Below are 21,277 nucleotides of genomic sequence, written 5' to 3' on the forward strand. Positions count from 1 at the left end.
GATCTTGTGTGTGTCCTTTAAGAGTGGAGTCTATTTCTCACAGCTCACAGGGTCTGCAGAAAGCAAGCCCTGCTGGTCTTCAAAGCCAAATGTTCCAGTACTGTCTTACCAGTGCTGGTACCCTGTGCTGTGGAGCCCAGTATGGGGCTCAGACTCCTCACTCCTTTGGTGAATCTCTGCAGTTGTAGTAATTTTCCTGTTTGAGGGTCGCCTACTAGGGGTACGGCTCTTGACTATAACACAACTCTGCCCATCCTACCCATCTATCATGGTTTGTTCTATATTATCTTTAGTTGTAGAGGTCTTTTCTGGTAGATTCTGGCCTTTCTTATCCATAGTTTCTCTGTAAATAGCTGTAATTTTGCTGTGCCCATGAGAGGAGTTGAGCTTAGAGTCTTCCTAATCCAACTCTTATTTTTCTAAAATTTGATAGATGGGAATGACCTTGAAGACCTGTATATAGATGAAAACAATAGTAACAACCAAGGTTTAAATGCATACCAAGTTCCAGAAAATGTATTAAGCATTTTTAGAAATACCTTATCTAAATTTCTTATAACTTCTATAGATGTGTTCTCATACTTTAGTTAAGGAAATTAGTGCTTAGAGAAGTTACACAATTTGCAGATTGCACCATGGTCTATGTGGCTCCAAAGTCCCCATTCTTTCAACCATACTACTGTGAAGTGTTCTAAGTTTCTATGTGATTTACCCTATATAAACTAGCTGACATCTGAACAGCATAGAAGCCATGGTACTTATTGTGCTTTACTAGCTGTATGACTTCGGAGAAGGCGATGGCACCCCACTCCAGTACTCTTGCCTGGAAAATCCCATGGACGGAGGAGTCTGGTGGTCTGCAGTCCATGTGGTCACTAAGGGTCGGACACGACTGAGCAACTTCACTTTCACTTTTCACTTTCATGCATTGGAGAAGGAAATGGCAACCCACTCCAGTGTTCTTGCCTGGAGAATCCCAGGGACGGGGAGCCTGGTGGGCTGCCGTCTATGGGGTCACACAGAGTCAGACACGACTGAAGTGACTTAGCAGTAGCAGCTGTATGACTTTAGGCAAATCACCTAATCTCAGCTGCCTCATCCGAAAATGGGGATAGTAATAATACTCTTTTAGGGTTGTGATTAGTTTAAATGAATAATTATATGCCAGCTATTTAAAACCATACCTGGCGCGAAGTAAGGACAAATGCTAACTGCTACCCCCATCATCATCACGGTTACTACTTTTCAAAAGGGAAATGGGATGCTTAATGTACTAAGCCTTGATAATAAATATTCTTAGAATGTAACACTAAGAACAACTGCTAAAGCCATGAACTCAAATTCATCAGTCAACAAGTACCCTTCATATTAGGGACTGAAGCACAAAGAGAAGCGTGAGACAAGATCTTTACCTTTAGGTCATTTATAATCTAGGTGAAAAGCAAAATGAAACTCCCCTGAAGCACTTGAATACTGAATAGACTGGCACAGACTCAAGCGTGGTCATGAGAAATGTGAGCTGCCTCAGTCAAAGACTTCCTGGAGGAGCTGGACTTGGGCTGGGCTTTGCAGAAGGGCAGGATCTGGAGTACAGGTATTCCAGGTGAGGGAGGCCACTCAGCCGTGGAGTGAAGGCCAACCTAGTGGGAGGAACATGACTGGACTGAACAGAGAGTGAGCAGCAATATTGAGATTTAGGTTGAATTACCTTTGGAATGTGTCCTTCCAAAATCACAGAAAATTTTCTTTAATCCAGTTAGCTTTAAGCAAGAGAATATGTGGCCTGCAAAGTTATCATTTCTGTCTCTACTCTTTTGAAAACCTTTGGGAATGATCTGTTCTGACGTCCAGAGTAACACGTCTCCCGTCCCTTCGGCACAGTAAGGAACTCTCAGCGGAAGCACATCCTGGCAGCCCATCAGATCATCCACAGGCACACAGAGGACATGCTCAAGACGCATTTTGCTCAGCAATGGCGGACATCAGACACTGAGCTACTTGAGGGAGAAACTGAAAATGAGCAAGATACCTAAGGTGAGTTTGATTTTTCCTTTGGAAGGGAGCAGGAGGACAAGCAGCATCACTGAGCTCTGTGCTGTACGCTAACAATCATAATGTGGAAAATGAAGCACTCCCATTTAAATTGGTGCATTTCATGCATCTGTTTGACAGGCCTGAAGCAGTTCCTGTCTGCCAAGGTTTCCACTACAAATTCAAGAAAAAAATACCCTTGTGCTTTCTGTCTGTGGCAGCCCAGACTGAATGCAGGAATACAACAGGGAAAATATTGGTGCATTGCATCTCGGTTATGGAATCTGCTATTGAGACTGTTAGTTGATATGACAGCAGTTAGACTGTTTTGACCAAAAAACAGGACTCAAAATTATTTTTGTAGGTTTTGTTAGCAAATGACTATACTCTATCACAAATAAAGCTACAAAACATGTTTGTGTTATTTAAAACAAAAGCCTTGTTCTCATGGAGTTAGATGAGGTACCCCTGTCGCACTGAGCTGGATGCTCAGCGTGGCATGAGGCACAGCCTGCCCAATTCGAGCCCTGATGCCCTCTACAGTAACCACAAGGCTGGGTCTTAGGTGCACCTAACATTCATACTCACAAGATGAACACAGGCCATGTTTGGTATGATTTGAGTATCGATCTCCTCAGAAAGCCATAAGGCCCCACAGCTTCCAACAGCACAGCATCGGGGGTCTCTCTTCCTGTGGGAGCTCTTGCTGAATCTACACAGAGGACCATGTATCAGAATCCTTTAGTCCCCAGGTTACAAAGCTCAGATGCAAGGAAAAGAGCTTCGCGTTGGATGGGTGCAGAAGCTGCCTTGGTTTACATGCCCTGGGACGACTCTCTCTCATAATTCCATTGGCATAGTTTTCAGGGTCCCCCCAATGGATCTGCCTAGTTGCAAAAGTCGGCACACTCAGGAAACCTCAAAGTTACAGTTTCCTGTTAGGTATTAATAGTTTATTTAAAATCCCTCCCTGTCAGATGCTAGTTACTAATTGGGTCATTTTTACCTTTAGTAATGTTGCTTACATGTGTTCAGTCACTCAGTGGTGTCCAGCTCTTTGTGGCCCCATGGACCATAGCCTGCCAGGTTTCTCTGTCCATGGAATTTTCCAAGCAAGAATACTGGAGTGGGTTGCCATTTCCTCTTCTGGGGGATTTTCCTGACCCAGGGATCGAACCCACATCTCCTATGTCTCCTGCATTAGCAGGCAGATTATTTACTACTAGCACTACCTGGGAAGTCCAGTGTTGCTTAGTGACGTAGTTGACACATATACCGCCTTACCAGATTACTGGAGACCAGAGCTACCCTCTAAAATTTCAGAGTAAAATTTTTATGAGAAGGGGTACAGAATGAACCTTTACCTGTAACTTTTCCCTTAAGCCTTCCATGGTAAGAGGCACACTGTTTGCTATTTTACCCTTGAGGCTGTGCTATCTGGTTAGGGAAGGCACTAAGGCCTAGGGAGCAATCTGAACCTGGCATTGAGGAGGTTTGGGTGTTGGCAGCCTACCACTAACTGTACAATCTTATTCTTTCATTGAGGTTTCCTTAAGGAAATTCATTAATAATGAAATAACCTCTGAAATCACTGAAAATATAAGCCATATATTTACATGTAATGTAACATCTATATAATAGCTATATAGTATAAATTCAAGAATCAAAGCATTTTGCCTAACTTACTGTGTTAAAAATCAGCCTTAGAAGTGCAATTCCTCCGCTGGGTCCCTTGGATCTCTCCCTATCCAGTTGATGTATGAGAGTGAGGGAAAGAATCTGAGCATGCACTGGGAAGAACTCAGCTGTAAGGCATTGCCAGCCAGTGCTCCAGATGGATGAAGGACTGAGTGCTTTGGTCTTGAAACAGTGATCTGGGCAGCATATCACAGCATCCTGTGGACGTATAAAGACCCAGATTTCTGGTGGAAGATAGGAGATGGTGAAAGGGAAAGTCGCTCAGTCGTGTCCGACTCTTCTCGAGTCCACGGACTATATAGTCCATGGAATTCTCCAGAGAGGTGATGAGGGCTGACTTAAGGCAATAATATAAATTATAACAGTGAGCCGAGACACACCACTGAGACAGGATGGTGGAGTAGGACATGAGTTCACCTCTTCTTATGGAAACATCAAAATCACAACTAACTGCTGAAACCCCATCAGCAGAAAATCGGAACCTATCAGAAAAGATACCCTGCATCCAAAGACAAAGCAGCCACGGTGAGACGACTGGAGGGGCACAATACAGTCAAATCCCATCCATGCCAGGTGGGCGACCCAGTACTGGAAAATAATTTTACCGTAGACGCTCTCCTACATGAGTGAAAGATCCGAGCTCCATGTCAGGCTCCCTACCTTGGGATCTGGCAGTGGGAGGAGGAGCCCCCGAAAACCTAGCTTTGAAAGCAAGCAAGATTTGATGAGAGAAATTCCACAGGACTAGGGAAAACAAACTCTGCGTGTGGAGGGTGCACTCATGGTCTCATGTGGCCCAAGGGGAAAGCGGTAACCTCTAAGAGACTGGGCCAGACTTCTCTGCTAGTACTGGAAGTCTCCTGCAGAGGCGGGGAGCAACTGTGGCTCAGTGTGGGGACAAGAACGCGGGCAGCAGTAGTTCTGGGGAGTGCTCATTGGTGTGACCCTCCTAGAGGTTGCCATTTTCTCACTGAGACCTGGCCCCACCCCACAGCCTGTAGGTTTCAGTGTTGGGTGCCTTGGGCCAAATAGCCAACAGGTCAGGAACAAAGCCCTACCCATCAGCAGACATGCTACATGTAAAAGGATGAAATTAGAACACTCAACACCATACACAAAAATAAACTCAAAAGAGATGAAAGCTCTAAATGTAAAGCCAGACACTATAAAACTCTTAGAGGAAACAAAGAATATTCTTTGGCATAAATTGCAACAAGATCTTTTTTGACCCACCACCTAGAGTAATGAAAATAAAAATAAACAAATGAAACCTAATTAAAAGCTTTTACACAGCAAAGGAAACCATAAATGAGGCAGAAAGACATCCCTTAGAATGGAAGAAAATATTTGCAAATGAAGTAAGTGACAAGGGATTAACCTCCAAAATATACAAACAGTTCACGCAGCTCAGTATCAAAAGCACAAACCCAATCAAAAAAAAAAAAAAAAAAGGAAGAAGGCCTAAAAAGACATTTCTCCAAAGAAGATATATAGATGGCCAATGGCCAAGAGGCACATGAAAAGGTGCTCATTACTAATTATTGGAAAAATACAAATCAAAGCTACAATGAGATCATCACCTCACACTAATCACAATGGCCACCATGAAAGAGCCTACAACAGTAAATGCTGGAGAGGGTATGAAGAAAAGGGAACCCTCCTGCACTGTCGGTAGGAATGTCAGTTGGTGCAGCCACTATGGAAAACAGTGTGGAAGTTCCTTAAAAACCTAAACAGAGAACTACTCTGTGATCCAGCAATTCCACTCCTGGGCATACATCCAGAAAAAACCATGGTTCAAAAGGATACATTCACCAATGTTCATTAAAGCACTGTTTACAGTAATCAAGGCATGGAAGCAACCTAGACGTCCATCAACAGATGAATGGATAAAGATGTGGTGCATGTATACAGTGGAATATTACTCAGCCATAAAAAGGAGTGAATAAGCCACTTGCAGCAGCATAGGTGGACCTGGAGGTTATCATATCAAGGGAAGTAAGCCAGCCAGCCATTATCATGATTATCATGCTGTCACTTACACATGGAATCTTTTAAAAATGATACAACTAAACTTATCCACAAAACAGAAATAGACTCACAGACTTAGAGAAAAAAAGCATGGTTACCAGGGGGGAAGGCTGGGAGGGATAGATTAGGAGTTTGAGACTGACATGTACACATTGCTATATTTAAAATAAAATGCCTTTCCCTGAGGAAAAAAGAAAATGTAGCAGGAGAAAGAAAAGTATGGTACTGGCAAGAAAAAAAAAGGAAATATAGATCAATGGAACTAGATAAAAAGCCCAGATATAAACCTGCACCTGTGGTCAGTTAATCTACAGCAAAGGAGGCAAGAACATAACAGTGGAGAAAGAGCAGTCTCTTCAGTAAGTGGTGCTTACTGAACTGGATAGCTACATGTAAAAAATGAAATTAGAGTATTCTTTAACACTATACACAAAAGTAAATTCAGAATACACTAAAGACCTAAATGTAAGGTCAGATACTATAAAACTCAGAGGAAGACACAGGCAGAATACTCGGACGTAAATCACAGCAATAACTTTTTCAGTCCATCTCGAAGAGTAATGGAAATAAAAACAAAAATGGATAAACGGGGAATTAAAGGCTTTTGCACAGCAAAGGAAACCATAAACAAAACAAAAAGACAACCCACAGAATGGGAGAAAATATTTGCAAGCACTGTGACCAGAAAGGGGTAAGTTTCCAAAATTTATAACCAGCTTATGAGGCTCAATATAAAAAAACTCAAACAATCAAAAAATAAATTATGCTTATCAGTGAGGAATGGTGGTGGGGGAGGGATAAATTGGGAGTTTGAGACTGACATACACACACACACACACACACACACACAGCTGTATTAAAATAGGTAACCAATTAAGACCTATTGTATAGCACAGGGAATCTGCTCAGTACTCATAAAAACCTACGTGGGAAAAGAATCTGAGAAAGGATACACAGGTGTGTATAACTCAGTCACTTTGCTGGACACCTGAAATGTACACAACATTGTTAAGCAGCTATACTCCAATATAAAATAAATTTAAATAGTAAATCAGCCTTAATGTTAGAGCAGTCACTATTTCTACATGCAAATTTAATAAGATTAATAATTATTCTCATAATAGGTGGCTGAAAAGCTGAGCAGTGCTTCCACAAGCTTTATAAGACCAGAGGGACAAAAACTGGAGTCAAGGTTGAGACCCTGGTGAACGTCCTCTGTTTAGGCTGGGACTCCACAAGGCTGTGCCCTAGTAGAAAGTGTCCATTAGAAGTAACCATCCTTGAATAGACTACAGTTTAGCTTCTAATCACCTGAATGATCCCCAGAACCCTCAGTTGCACAAAATGAATTTAAAAGATCCTTGATTCCTGTTGCCTCAAAGAAATTATCAGAAACAAAACTTAAATTCTCCTTGGAGAAAGTTGGCATCATCCTAGACCTGAATTTATTTTCAGAATTTTTCATGAATAATTTCCAAGCAAGGATATACAGGTACATGAAGGATATACAGGTCCATGACAGCTTGAGCAAGTAGCAGAAAGCACAGATAATAGAAACAAACCTAAAGGGATCTAAAATTGGAATTATTAGACACAGACTTTAGAATAACTATGCTTACCGCTATACACTCCTAGCCTCCAGAATTGTGAGAAAATACATTTTTGTTGTTTAAATCACCCAGTGCATGGTATTTCATTATGGCAGTCCGAGCCAAGACAGATTTCGGTACCAAAAGTGAAGCTGCTGTAATAATACCTAAATCTGTGGAAGCAACTTTGGAACTGGATAATGTGTAGAGATGGGAAGATTTTTGAGGTGCATGCTGAGAATATGGATGTTAAGGGCAGTTCTGGCGAGGTCTTAGATGGAAATGTGGAATGTGTTACTAGAAACTGGAGGAAGGGCAATCCATGTTATAAAGTGGCAAAGAACTTGGCTGAACTGTGTTCTAGTGTTTTGTGGAAGATAGAACTTCTAAGCAATGAAACGATATTTAGCTGAGAAGATGTCTATGCAAAGTGTTGAAGGAGCAACTTGGTTCCTTCTGACTGCTTTTATGGTAAAATATGAAAGGAGAGAGATAAACTGGAGAAGGAATGGTTAAGCAAAAAGACAAGGATTTGTAGATTTGGAAAATTCTCAGCCTAGCCATATTTCAAAAAGTGAGAAAGTCCATTCTGAGAAAGAATTCTAAGGGTATAGCTGAGCAGCTATCTAATAAAGAGTCTATGGAATTAGAAGAGCAAGAACACTGCTGGTTTGGAATGAAGGAATGGATACGCTGTGAAATGAAGGAAGGCTGTCAGACTTGTCCGGTTTGACAGGATTATACAATAGAGCCATTATGCTGCAAATGTGCACCATTATTTAAGAAGAGAGAAAACTAATGCTAAAGGTGATTCAGAGCTTGTCAACCAGTGTTCCAGTTTCCACAGGTCAGATGGCCTCTGCCCAGAACTGAAGGGCAGGACTGCCCATGGCACCCACCTGGATCTCCGAAGTGGCCATGAAGATGGGGTACACCAGAGCTGGAGGGGCGGGCCACTCCGAGAGCCATGGAGAAATGCTGCCATCCCAGTGGACCTAGTAGGCAGGACATTGCACCAAAGGGAATTAAGCTCAAGCTTCAAGATCCAATAGAATTTGTCTAGCTAAACCTTGCACTTGCTTGGGACCCATTAGTCCTTTCTTCCTTCTGATTTCTCCCTTTTGGAATGGGACTATCTTTCCTATGCCTGTCCCACCGCTGTATTTTGGAAGTGCATAATGTATCTGGTTCACAGCTGGAGAGGTATATTGCCTCTGGAAGAATCATACCTTTGAGTCTCCCCCATTTCTGATTTAGATGACAATTTGGATTTCAGACCTTAGAATTGGTGCCTGAATGAGTTAAGACTCTGGGGGCTGTTGAGGTGGAACGAATGTATCCTGCATGTGAGAAGAACATGATTTGGGGAGGCTTTGGTGGAATGCAATACAGTGAACTGTGTCCTCCCCAAATTCATATGTTGAAGCCCTAACCTCCTATATGATGTCATTTGGAAATGAGGACTCTGAGATAGAATTAGATGGGACACAGCAAGAAGGCAGCCATCTACAAGCCATGAAGAGAGTTCTCCCCAGAAACTGATCATGCTGGCACCTGATCTTGGACTTCAGCCCTCCAGAACTGTGAGAAAATAAATTTCTAATAACTAAAACAATCTTGAGAAGAATAAAGCTGGAGATATAATTCACCCTGATTTCAAACTATACTACAGGGCTACAGTAATCAAAACTGTATAGTACTGGCATGAAAACAGACAAATAGATCAATGGGAAAGAACAGAGAGCCCATAAATCTACACTTATATAGGCAATTAATCTACAACAAAAGAGGCAAGAATATACAATGGGGAAAATGCAGCTTTTTCAATAAACGGTGTTGGGGAAACAAGACAGCTGCACGGAAAAGAAACTGGACTGCTTCCTCACATCATGCACAGAAATAAATATAAGACCTGAAACCATAAAACTTCTAGAAGAAAACATAAGCAGGATGCTCTTTGACACTGACCTTCATATTATACACATATAAAGAGAGAGAGAGGCGCAAGGGAACCAAAGCAAAAATAAATAGGACCACATCAAATTAAAAATCTTTCCATCAGTTAAAGAAATGATCAACAAAATGAAAAGGCCACATACTGAATGGGAGAAGACATTTGCAAATTTATGCATATTTGCCAGATGTTTGCAAGTTTATAAATATATATATTTACATATATATAAGGGGTTAATATCCAATACATATGAAGAACTCACATAACTTCAGAAAAAATAATAGAGGATCTGAGTAGACTTTCCAAAAAAGACACACAGATGGCCAACAAGCACATGAAAAGATCCTCAACATCAATAATCAGAGAAATGCAAATCAAAACCACAGTGAGATATCATTTCATATCTCACATTTGTCAGAATGGCTGTTATAAAAAAGACCACAAATAACAAGTGTTGGAGAGGTTGTAGAGAAAAGAGAATCTCGTGCACTATCAGCAAAAATGTGAATTGGTACAGCCACTATGGAAAACAGTATGGAGATTCCTCAAAAAATTAAAAATAGGCTACTGTATGATCCAGCAATTCCATTGCTGGTATTTATCCAAAGAAAATGAAAACGATAATTAGGAAAGGTATGTGTACCCCTATTTTCATAGCAGCATTATTTACAATTGTTAAGATGTAAAAGTAACATAAATACCCATTAGTAGATGAATGGGTAAAGACGTGGTAAATATACACAGTGGAATATTACTCAGAAGAAAGAAGGAAACTTTGCCATTTGTGACAACATGGACGGAACCAGAGACTATTATGCTAAGTGAAATAAACCAGACAGAGAAAGACAAATACTGTCTGATTTCACTTACATGGGAGATCTAAAAAACAAAAGGAGACAGAAAATATAACCATACAGAAACAGTGTCGTAGCTATAGAGACAAACAGGTGGTTGCCATGGTTTCCAGAAGGGAAGGGGTGGGTGGGAGAGAGAAATAGGTGAGGGAGATAAGAGGTTCAAACTTCTAGCTGCAAAATAAATGAGTCACGGGTATGAAATATACAGTTTGGAGAATATAGTCAATAATTATGTTATATCTTTGCATGGTGACAGATCATAACCAGACTTATCATGCTGATCATTTTGACATGTATAGAAATTGAATCACTTTGTTATGTAACTGGAACTAACATAATTTTGTAGGTCAAGTATACTTGAAAAACAAACTCAGAAAAAGAGATCAGATTTGTGGTTACCAGAGGTGTTAGGAGGAAAAGGGGAAATCGGACAAATGCAATCCAAAGGTATAAACTTTCAGTTATAAGATAAATAAGTACCAGGGATGAAATAAACATGATAAATATAGTCAACATTGCTGTTTGTTACATATGAAAAATTTTAAGAGAGTAAATACTAAGGGTTCTCATTTAAAAAAGAAAAGAAAAAGAAAATATGTTTCTGCTATTTAAGCTACCTAGTCTAAGGTATTTTGTTCTGGCATCCTGAGCTAAGGCACTTAGTATGTTCAAAGAAATGAAAGTCAATATTGAAATTTTTAAGAGAAAAAGAAATGACTTAAAAAAACAATATATAGCAGATTTTGAAGAAAGTAGGAATTCTAGAATTTAAAAATATAGCAGTCAACATGAGAAACTCAAAGAGCAGGATATATACAGCTGAAGGAAAACTAGCAAAGTAGATCAGAATAATTTATGTAGAAAGAATCAGAGAGCCAGAGTTGGAAACGACAGAAGAGGATAGAGTAGGATGACTTAATCCTTAGGAAGGGACAAAAGAGTAGTAGGCATGGGCTAATTCAAGAGCGTTGACTTCTAACAGAAGATATGTGTTGGGAAATTATATAAAATATGAATTTTCTGAAACTGATAAAAGTCAGTGTTTTAGAAGGCTTCTCAACCCTGAGTAGACAAAAAGAAATCTATATCTATATACATGTTAAAGTGACTACTGAAAAGAAATCTAAAGTGTTAAGAAAGAAAAGATTAATTACCTTCAGAAGAGTAAAAATTATGCTGGCAGTTAACTTCTCACCAGAAACAAAAACAGAAAATAATGGAATGATATATTCAGTGTGCTAAAATAGTGCTAATAAAGTAGAATTCTATACCTTGCAAAAATACTCTTTGAGAATGACAGTAAAAAGACATTTTCATATAAATGAAACAAAATTTGTCACTATGAGATGTTCTTTAAGCAAAAGGAAAATTGGAAGGCTGGAGATAAATGAAGGATTAACATATGGATAAATATGTATTGACTGCATATAACAACAACAAGAAGAAACAGCAACAATGGCAGTAACTCAGTTATACAACAAGAGCAGTATGTAAGTTAGAAAGGGCATAGATGGATTAAATTGTCCTAAGGCACTTGCTTTGTCTAGGAGGATAAAAGTATCATCTAATATTATGACTGATAACTCAAGGATACATTTTGTATCCTTTAGGGTAACTCCTAAAGGATACTGAAAACATTTAAACCAATAGAAGAAAATGGAATAAACAAAAAACATTGAATACAAAAGGAGGGCAGAAAGGACAGGAAAAAGGAAACAGAACCAATAGAAAGCACTGAATAAAATGATAGGTGTTTATCACTGATTTGTCATTAATTACACTAAATGTCGATGGACTAAATGCTCAAAATCAGAATTTGTCAGACTGAATTAAAAAAAACTCAATCGTATACCTAAAATTTTATGAGACATATATAAAGTCTAAATAGAATGGTTAGAAAAAGAGTAAAAGATACCATGAAAACATCATCCACAAGAAAGCTGATGTAACTATATTAATAACAAGGTTTTAAGCCAGAAAGCACTTATTAGAGCAAAAGAGGGACATTTCAAGTTTAATTCACTGGGAAGGCAAAGTGATTCACACTTTTAATATATCTAGTAACATGGCCTTTTTGGAGGAGGCCAAACTACAGGTTGCTGGGAGGGATTGGGGAACAGGAGGAGAAGGAGACGACAGAGGATGAGATGGTTGGATGGCATCACCGACTCAATGGACATGAGTTTGAGTAAACTCCGGGAGTTGGTGATGGACAAGGAGGCCTGTTGTGCTGGGATTCATGTGGTCGCAAAGAGTCCGATAGGACTGAGCAACTGAACTGAAACTACAGGGAGGGAACACAGTCCCACCCATAGCAGAAAACTGGATTAAAGGTTTACTGAGCACAGCCTTGCCCACTAGAGCAAGACAGAAAAGGCAGAGGAACCAGAGATCAAACTGCCAACATCCGCTGGATCATGGGAAAAGCAAGAGATACCGGGGTCCAGCCCCGGTGGATCCAGGGTGATTCGAAGGTGGGGGGACGGAGTTGGCGTCTTTGGAAAAATACATATTTAATCACAGATATAGAGAGATTAGAAATGGATAGTGTAGTAGGAAGATTAGTGGAGAAAAAGAGGCTGAATAACTTGGATTACGTGGAATAGCATCCATGCTCCAGATGGGAATTCAGCCAGAAAAACGGGAGCAAGAAAGAAGCGACATGAGGGAATCAGTCTTTCCGGAAACTGATCTGATGTCTTTATTTTTGGGTTAGCTTATATACCTTTTGTTACACATAGGGATGAATACAGAGTCACGCGGGGGTCAGCAGTCCTGACCTTTATCAAAATCAGGTGCTTCACATAAATGTATAAAAAAAGGTCTTTAGGGATATTACATCATCTTCCGGCCATGAGTGAGACCTGCTGACATTTTATGATCCTTTCTTTCTGATAACCAAACAACTTATTTCTTCCAAGGGTGTTTTTTCTTAAACCAGGCACCACCCTCCAAATAAAGTTACATTCCTATAGGGTGAGGGTGTAGTGAGTTACAATCAAGAAAGGAATTTATTTAACCCAAGGTTAACATGATTAATCTTAAAGGTTAATACTTATTTCTCCTATATGTTAGTTATATGCATTATAAGGGTAGGGAACATGGAGATTTAGCAGCAAACATCAGCCCAACAAATGAAAATCCTTTCACCAATGCTCCCCTTAAGATCTATTTAGTCTTAAGATATGATAGAGTTACATTTTTACATAGCAAGGACACAGTGATTTATAACAAAGTACAGTGATCTATTACAAAAGAGAAAATCCATTAACTCAAAAAGTCTAGTATTGCTAACATCAAAAACTACTATATTTCCTTTGCTATATTCCAAATACAATGATTAATATATTCCCAGGTGCCTAAGGATATAGAGGCCTGGCGGCAATCATTGACTCAACAAGAAGAAAAAGCCCTATGCTAATTAAGACTCTCAAAATACTCCAAAACTCTCTGTGCTGTTTACGGTTGAGAGGTAGTAAACAATCATGTGCCTAGTGGCAGCAGTATGGATAATCCTGTCACACAAGCTAGTCTGTCAGCAGAGAGGTTTGACCTGAGACATCCTTGTCCTACCCAGAGCAGGGAATTAGCAGCAATTATTGACACAACAAATGAAAAAAACCCTTCACCAATATAATTCCTAACCAACAAACTATACTAATAATTTCTAACTCCCTAAAATAATTTGCCTTTAGTAAGTCTAAAACATCTCATGCCTCTCAGATTTGGAGGCTGTAAACAATCACATGTGGCCGGACAAACCTATACAGGTGGGCTAGATAACCTTCAGAGGAGTCCGTAAGCTGAAACACTCTTGTCACGCCCAGGAATTTTTATTGCCTTGGAGCTGCACGTTTACTCCTTCTCTGAGAGAAACGGTTATGGGGAGAGCCCCCCGTAAAGTCAGAGGAGTAGGTGAGAGCATAAAACAGACTCTGGCTGTGGGGTTAGATGCTCGGGAACAGGGGGTTTCCTGAGGCTTGATCACGCCTTTGCGTATGCCCAGCCTCGTTCCTCATGACCTTTGCCATGGGCGGAGTTCCTCACGCTGGCCCCCGGCAAAGAGAGTTCCAGAAAAACATCTATTTCTGCTTTATTGACTATGCCAAAGCCTTTGACTGTGTGGATCACAATAAACTCTGGAAAATTCTTCAAGAGATGGGAATACCAGACCACCTAACCTGCCTCTTGAGAAATCTGTATGCAGGTCAGGAAGCAACAGTTAGAACTGGACATGGAACAACAACAGTGGTTCCAAATAGGAAAAGGAGTACGTCAAGGCTGTATATTGTCACCCTGCTTATTTAACTTATATGCAGAGTACATCATGAGAAACGCTGGACTGGAAGAAACACAAGCTGGAATCAAGATTGCTGGGAGAAATATCAATAACCTCAGATATGCAGATGACACCACCCTTATGGCAGAAAGTGAAGAGGAACTAAAAAGCCTCTTGATGAAAATGAAAGAGGAGAGCGAAAAAGTTGGCTTAAAGCTCAACATTCAGAAAACGTAGATCATGGCATCCGGTCCCATCACTTCATGGGAAATAGATGAGGAAACAGTAGAAACAGTGTCAGACTTTTATTTTTTGGGGCTCCAAAATCACTGCAGATGGTGACTGCAGCCATGAAATTAAAAGACACTTAATCCTTGGAAGAAAAGTTATGACCAACCTAGATAGCATATTCAAAAGCAGAGATATTACTTTGCCGACTAAGGTCCATCTAGTCAAGGCTATGGTTTTTCCAGTGGTCATGTATGGATGTGAGAGTTGGACTGTGAAGAAGGCTGAGCACCGAAGAATTGATGCTTTTGAGCTGTGGTGTTGGAGAAGACTCTTGAGAGTCCCTTGGACTGCAAGGAGATCCGACCAGTCCATTCTGAAGGAGATCAACCCTGGGATTTCTTTGGAAGGACTGATGCTGAAGCTGAAGCTCCAGTACTTTGGCCAGTTGACTCATTGGAAAAGACTCTGATGCTCGGAGGGATTGGGGGCAGGAGGAGAAGGGGATGACCGAGGATGAGATGGCTGGATGGCATCACGGACTCGACGGACATGAGTCTGAGTGAACTCTGGGAGATGGTGATGGACAGGGAGGCCTGGCATGCTGCGATTCATGGGGTCACAAAGAGTCAGACACGACTGAGCAACTGAACTGAACTGAACTGAACAGACCCTCCCATCAGGAAGCTTCTATAAGCTTCTTATCCTCATCCATCAGAGGGCAGACAGAATGAAAACCACAATCACAGAAAACTAACCAAACTAATCACATGGACCACAGCCTTGTCTAACTCAATAAAACTATTAAGCTATGCTATGTAGGGCCACCCAAGACAGATGGGCCATGGTGGAGAGTTCTGACAAAATGTGGTCCACTGGAGAAGGGAATGGCAAACCATTTCAGCATTCTTGCCCTGAGAACCCCATGAACAGTATGAAAAGGCAAAAAGATAGGACACTGAAAGATGAGCTCCCCAGGTCTGTAGGTGCTCAATATGCTACTGGAGAAGAGCCGAGAAATAGCTCCAGAAGGAATGAAGAGGCTGAGCCAAAGCAGAAACAGCGCCCAGCTGTGGATGTGCCTGGTGGTGAAAGTAAAGCCAATGCTGTAAAGAACAATACTGCATAGGAACCCAGAATGTTAGGTCCATGAATCGAGGAAAATCGGAAGTGATCAAACAAGAGATGGCAAAAGTAAACATCGACATTTTAGGAATCAGTAAGTTAAAATGGACGGGACTGTGAGGATTTAATTCAAATGACCATTATATCTACTACTGTGGGCAAGAATCCCTTAAAAGAAATGGAGTAGCCCTCATAGTCAACAAGAGTCCAAAATGCAATACTCAGGTGTAATCGCAAAAAACAACAGAATTATCTCTGTTCATTTCCAGGGCAAACCATTCAGTATCACAGTAATCCCAGTATGCCCCAACCAGTAATGCTGAAGAAGCTGAAGTTGAATGGTTCTATGAAGACCTAAAAAAAAAAATGTTGGAGAGGATGTGGAGAACCTAGAAAGCATATTAAAAAGCAGAGACATCACTTTGCCAACAAAGGTCTGTCTAGTCAAAGCTATGGTTTTTCCAGTAGTCATGTATGGATGTGAGAGTTGGACCATAAATAAGGCTGTGTGCCAAAGAATTAATGCTTTTAAGTGTGGTGTTGGAGAAGACTCTTGAGAGTCCCTTGGACTGCAAGGAGATCAAACCAGTCAATCCTAAAAGAAATCAACCTTGAATATTCATTGGAAGGACTGATGCTCAAGTTGAAGCTCCAATACTTGGGCCACCTGATGCAAAGAGCTGACTCATTGGAAAAGACCCTGATGCTGGGAAAGACTGAAAGTGGGAGGAGAAGGGGGACAACAGGACAAGATGATTCAGTGGTATCACCGACTCAATGGACATGAGTTTGAGCAGGCTCCAGGAGATGATGAAGGACAGGAAAGCATGGTGTGCTACGGTGCACTGGGTCGCAAAGAGTCAGACATGACTGAATGACTGAATAACAACATGATTCTAGGAAATGTTAATCTGTATCAAGGACTGATATACTGAGCAAAGGGAAAAAAACATTTAAAAATGGAAGATTTGAGATACATAGTTAAGAAACTTAAATGGGCATTTTAGAATACAATACCCAACAACTCCAGGATGCGTATTATTTTTAAGCACACATAGAACATTTGCAAAAACTGATTATATACTGTGTCATAAAACAAGTATCAACTATTTCAAAGAGTTGAAATCATGCCCGTGTGTCCTCTGATTTAAAAAAAAAAAAAAGCAATGAAACTAGAAATCAACGACAAGATAATTGTAATATGTTTGGAAATTAAATGCAAATGTAAATAATCTGTTCAAAGGAAGTATCATAACAGAAACTAGAAAATATTTTGAGCTGAAAATGACAAAAGTGCATCCAATTTGTGAAATGCTGCTGATGTGATGCTTAGGAGGAAATTTGTAGGCTTAGAGGCATTTATTAGAACAGAAAAGATGAAAATAAGATTAAGGATCCTTTTTTAGAAGTTAGAAAAAGAAATTAGATGCAAAAAAAGTAAAAAGAAGGAAATTAAATTAACAGAAAACAGAAAATAAACATCTTCTGGTGCTGGAAAGGATATAGTAGGTAGCTGCAACAATTAGAAAAAATAATTGATATATTGTAAGTGTCATTTTTAAACAGGGAAGAGCTGTGGAAATAAAGGGGACTCAAAGAACTAAAGGATAGACAGGAAAGAGTTCTAAGTGATCTAAGATCACTGGCCATTTTTTCCCCCTCAGGGCATCGGTAACCTCTAGGCACAAGACTTCACTAGGGGAAACAGAAACCAGCAAGGCTTTTAGAGTCTATGGTGGGGGGTGGGGGGTATGGATTGGAATCTAGAGGAGCCCCAAATGTAAGGCCGATTTCCCCCCAGAGCTTTAGGGTTTTGGTAGACAACTCTTTTACTAATGGAAAAATGTTTGAATCTATCATGTGTTATTTACCTAGCTGTGTTAATGTGATCCTCACTCAGTCTTGAGGATTTAATCATTGTTGAATCCATGTTCCACGATTTTTTCCTTTTGTCAGAAATAGTGGAATATCTTAAATTGCCCTGTGACTCTGATGTTCAATGGCTTAGCAATAGTAACACTGTAGTGTGATTTTTTTTTGAACTCAAAACAAGATTGAGATTTTTCTAAGTAAGAAAGCGACCCTCAACCACTATCATGGAATACTGAGTGACTTTGGAATCAGCTTTTGCTACAGACTTGGTAATATTTTTTTAATGAATCCAACCTAAAATTACAAAGTAACACAGAGCTTACATGCAGAATTTATACTATGGTAAAGCCATTTCAGTGGCAACTAACAGTGTCTGAATCACAAATAATGGTAAGCTACTTTATATACTTCCCCTGCTGCCAAAGCTAAAAAAATAAGGTCTCCATTCCCATGTGTATTTGCAGTGAATGTATTTTCTGAACTTAAACTATAATTCCAGGAACACTTTTTGGACCTTGAAACAAGTGCAAAGAAAATTTCCATATTCAAAGTTATTTAAGTGTGCAATGGAAGCATGTCCACCTAACCTTCAATTGGAAGTGATTAATCTACATTGTAATGATGTGCTAAAAGGCGTTAAATATCAAGAGAAGAAGTGATTGGAATTCTGTAGGTGCCTTCCAGACAATAAATATGCACAATTAAAAGTATGTGCTTGGGGCTTCCCTGGTGGCTCAGTGATAAGGAATCTGCCTGCTGATGTAGGAGACTCGGGTTCGATCTCTGATCCAGGAAGATAAAGCCCATACACAATTATTGAGCCTGTGCTCTAGAGTCTGGGAGCCTTTGGCACAACTATTTAAGCCCGCACGCTCTAGAGTCTGTTGTCCGCAACAAGAGAAGCCATGGCAATAAGAAACCCACACACCAAAAGTAGAGCAGCCCTTGCTTTCTGAAACTAGGGAAGAGCCCGCATGGCAGTGAAGACCCAGCACAGTCAAAAATAAACAAACAGTATTTCTTTTAAAAAAGCATATGTTTAGGGATTGAGATCAGTACTGCCAGCACCTATCTGTGAAAGACTTTTCTGAAATTGATTTACGCATTGTGTTGGTTTCAAGTATACAGCAAAAAGATTTGGTTTTAAAATTGTTTGCCATTATATGTTATTGCAAGCTACTGAATATAGTTCCCTGGCTATACAGTAAATCCTTGTTTTTTTATACATGGTCGTGTGTATCTATTAATCACACATTCCTAATTTATCCCTCCTTTGCCCCTTTCCTCTTTGGTTAAGTTTCTTTCCTATGGCTGTGAGTCTGTTTCTGTTTTGTAAATAAGTTCATTTGTACTGTTTATTAGATTCCACATATAGGTGATACCATATATTTGTCTAAAAACCATTTTCAAAACTGAAATAGGGGAAAGTCTCATTGCCTATCACCATTAACAGATGATCATCTGCAGTCAGGTTTAATATGTGAATCCCAATTAATCCAAATGGTGTTCCCTACATAAGTTTCATTCTTTTCTTCAGGAGATGCGTATTGCAAAAAAAAAAAAAAAAAACAAAAAAACCTGTAGTCAGTTATTATTGCTATCTTTTGAGTTTTATCAATGAATTTGTTTTCTTGTTATTTTAGTACCTACATACTATGCGCACTTTTGTATTTCGGCCCATAAAGTCTAAAATATTTACCGTGAGGCCCTTTGAAGAAAAAGTCTGTTAATTCCTATCCTACAGCAGATAAAAGAATGAAGAACTAAATGTAAACACATGGATGAATCTCAAAAATATAATAAGTATTGAAAAAAGTGAAATTAAGAAAAATCTACAGTATAAGACTATATCAAGGTCAAAATCAGCACTAAACTCCTGTATTGCAGAATAGTGATTATTTTTAGAGGGTCAGGAGAGGGTTGTGACTGGGACTAAGTGGGAGCTTATGGGATTTCTTGACCTGGGTGATATCTACAGAGATTAGTAGTACACATTTATTCATTAAGTTGCACATTGATTTTTTTAATACTTTCCTTTATGTGTCATATTCTGTAGTTAAAAGTTAGAAATATCTATGTGTATATACAAACATGTACACAGATGTCTTATGCCTGCATATACAGAATAATCCTGGAAAGGTCAACAAGATCTTGACAAGCAACTATTGCTGGGCATGGAAACTGAGGACTGGAGGTCAGACTGAAGGGAAAGAGGCTTACCTTCCTCACATTTCTGTCCTTTTGTAGTCTCAATTTTTTTTTTTTTTACAATATGTATGTATTAATTTTTCAGTTATAACCCAGTTAATATAAAGTGTTTTTAAGTGCTAGAATTTAGAAACTGAGACCCTCTGAGTTAGGAAATGTTTGGATCATGGGGCCCCAAAGCAACAGAACTGAGCTATGTCTAGACTCTGTAATTATATCACAGTAATTTTTTGGATGTGTTGATCTGATAATGGTTGTTTCTAGAAAGATGACAAAATCATAAACATTTGTGTGTGTGTTTTTTACAGACTATGATCTTTTTAAAGAGAAGCTGTACAAATCACCGTCATAGAGAATTCCAGTTGTCTGCCCTTCTACCGAGATGTGCAGCTCTTAGGGCTTGTCAGTGTGTGATGCATGAGGAAACGGATTTCTTTTCTTTAAACTCCCAATGGTTTAAAGTGGTTTTCAGTAATAATCAAATGAAGGAGGTTTATTCTCTCTGGTATTTCCTAGATGCTCTACTTAAAGAGAAAATTTTCTCATGTCTCATTTCAACATTTTGTTCACTACAAAGATATACCGGCTTGTTGAGTCAAATATAAATAAGTAAAAAAAAAATGTTACTGAATACTTCTTAAGTGGTTTTGGTTTGCTGTTCAGAGTGTTTGGGCATTATCTGTTAAGGTTGAAAATATGCAATCCCCATGGCCCAGCATTTCACTGTCCAGTAAATGCAGAGTATGTGCGCTAACAGGTGTGACAAGACTGCCGTAGCAGTACTGTTTATGCTGGCTCAGAACTGGAATCCAAACATCTGGCTACAGAGAAACAGAAAAACAAGCCCTAGGATATCCATGCGATGTCACGTCAAGTCACCATTGAGCTCTAGCTCTGAGAAGTATATTCATGAAACACCCATGGAGAGGGTGCTGCTGGAGAGCTATCTGCCCATCCCACATGCTGACAAGAGTCGGGGTTGGATGGAACTCTCCTCATTTAAAGATCAGAAAACAGGAAAAACAGGGACTTCCCTGGTGCTCCAGTGACTAAGACTCTGCATGCCCAGCGCAGGAGGCCTGGGGTTAGATCCCTGGTCAGGGAACTAGATCCCACATGCCACAAGTAAAGAGCCAGTGTGCCACAAGTAAAGCTAAATGGATGGATAAATATTTTAAAAAAGAAAATAGGAAAAACAATATAAAAAAAAAACCCAAAGCATCAGCAAAAAAAATCAACATGGGACTCATGTAAAGAGCTTATAAAAGAAAGTGTATGTTATGTGAACACAGAATAAAAGCCTATCTTAGAAAATATCTTACTATGGAAATAAGAAAAGCTTCAGACTATCTGTTTGGTGTTTTTAATAGGATGCAAAAAGAAATGGCCCCTTAGAAAACTGAAG

General features: G+C 39.7%; 1 protein-coding gene and 1 non-coding gene across 6 annotated transcripts in view; both read left to right on the forward strand.

Moving 5' to 3' along the window:
* CFAP91 (cilia and flagella associated protein 91) overlaps nt 1-20,503 on the forward strand; it is a 98,593-nt gene extending 78,090 nt beyond the window's left edge. For 3 of the 5 annotated variants that reach the window (XM_004002950.6, XM_042231870.2, XM_042231876.2), the window contains 2 exons: nt 1,882-2,034; nt 20,181-20,503. In XM_004002950.6, coding sequence (XP_004002999.1) covers nt 1,882-2,033 — 152 coding nt within the window. In that variant the 3' untranslated portion in view covers nt 2,034; nt 20,181-20,503. Of the gene's footprint in view, nt 1-1,434; nt 1,604-1,851; nt 2,035-20,180 lie in introns of those variants that run through there. The other 2 variants (XR_006056139.2, XM_027980259.3) reach the window with 2 other exon arrangements.
* On the forward strand, nt 2,156-2,278 carry LOC121817984 (small nucleolar RNA SNORA31). Its single transcript, XR_006058085.1, has one exon. It is a non-coding gene; the product is annotated as a small nucleolar RNA SNORA31 (small nucleolar RNA).
* Nucleotides 20,504-21,277: the final 774 nt, after the last annotated feature.

The sequence above is a fragment of the Ovis aries genome, chromosome 1 (genome assembly GCF_016772045.2).
Source record: "Ovis aries strain OAR_USU_Benz2616 breed Rambouillet chromosome 1, ARS-UI_Ramb_v3.0, whole genome shotgun sequence".
Classification (NCBI taxonomy): Eukaryota; Metazoa; Chordata; class Mammalia; order Artiodactyla; family Bovidae; genus Ovis; species Ovis aries.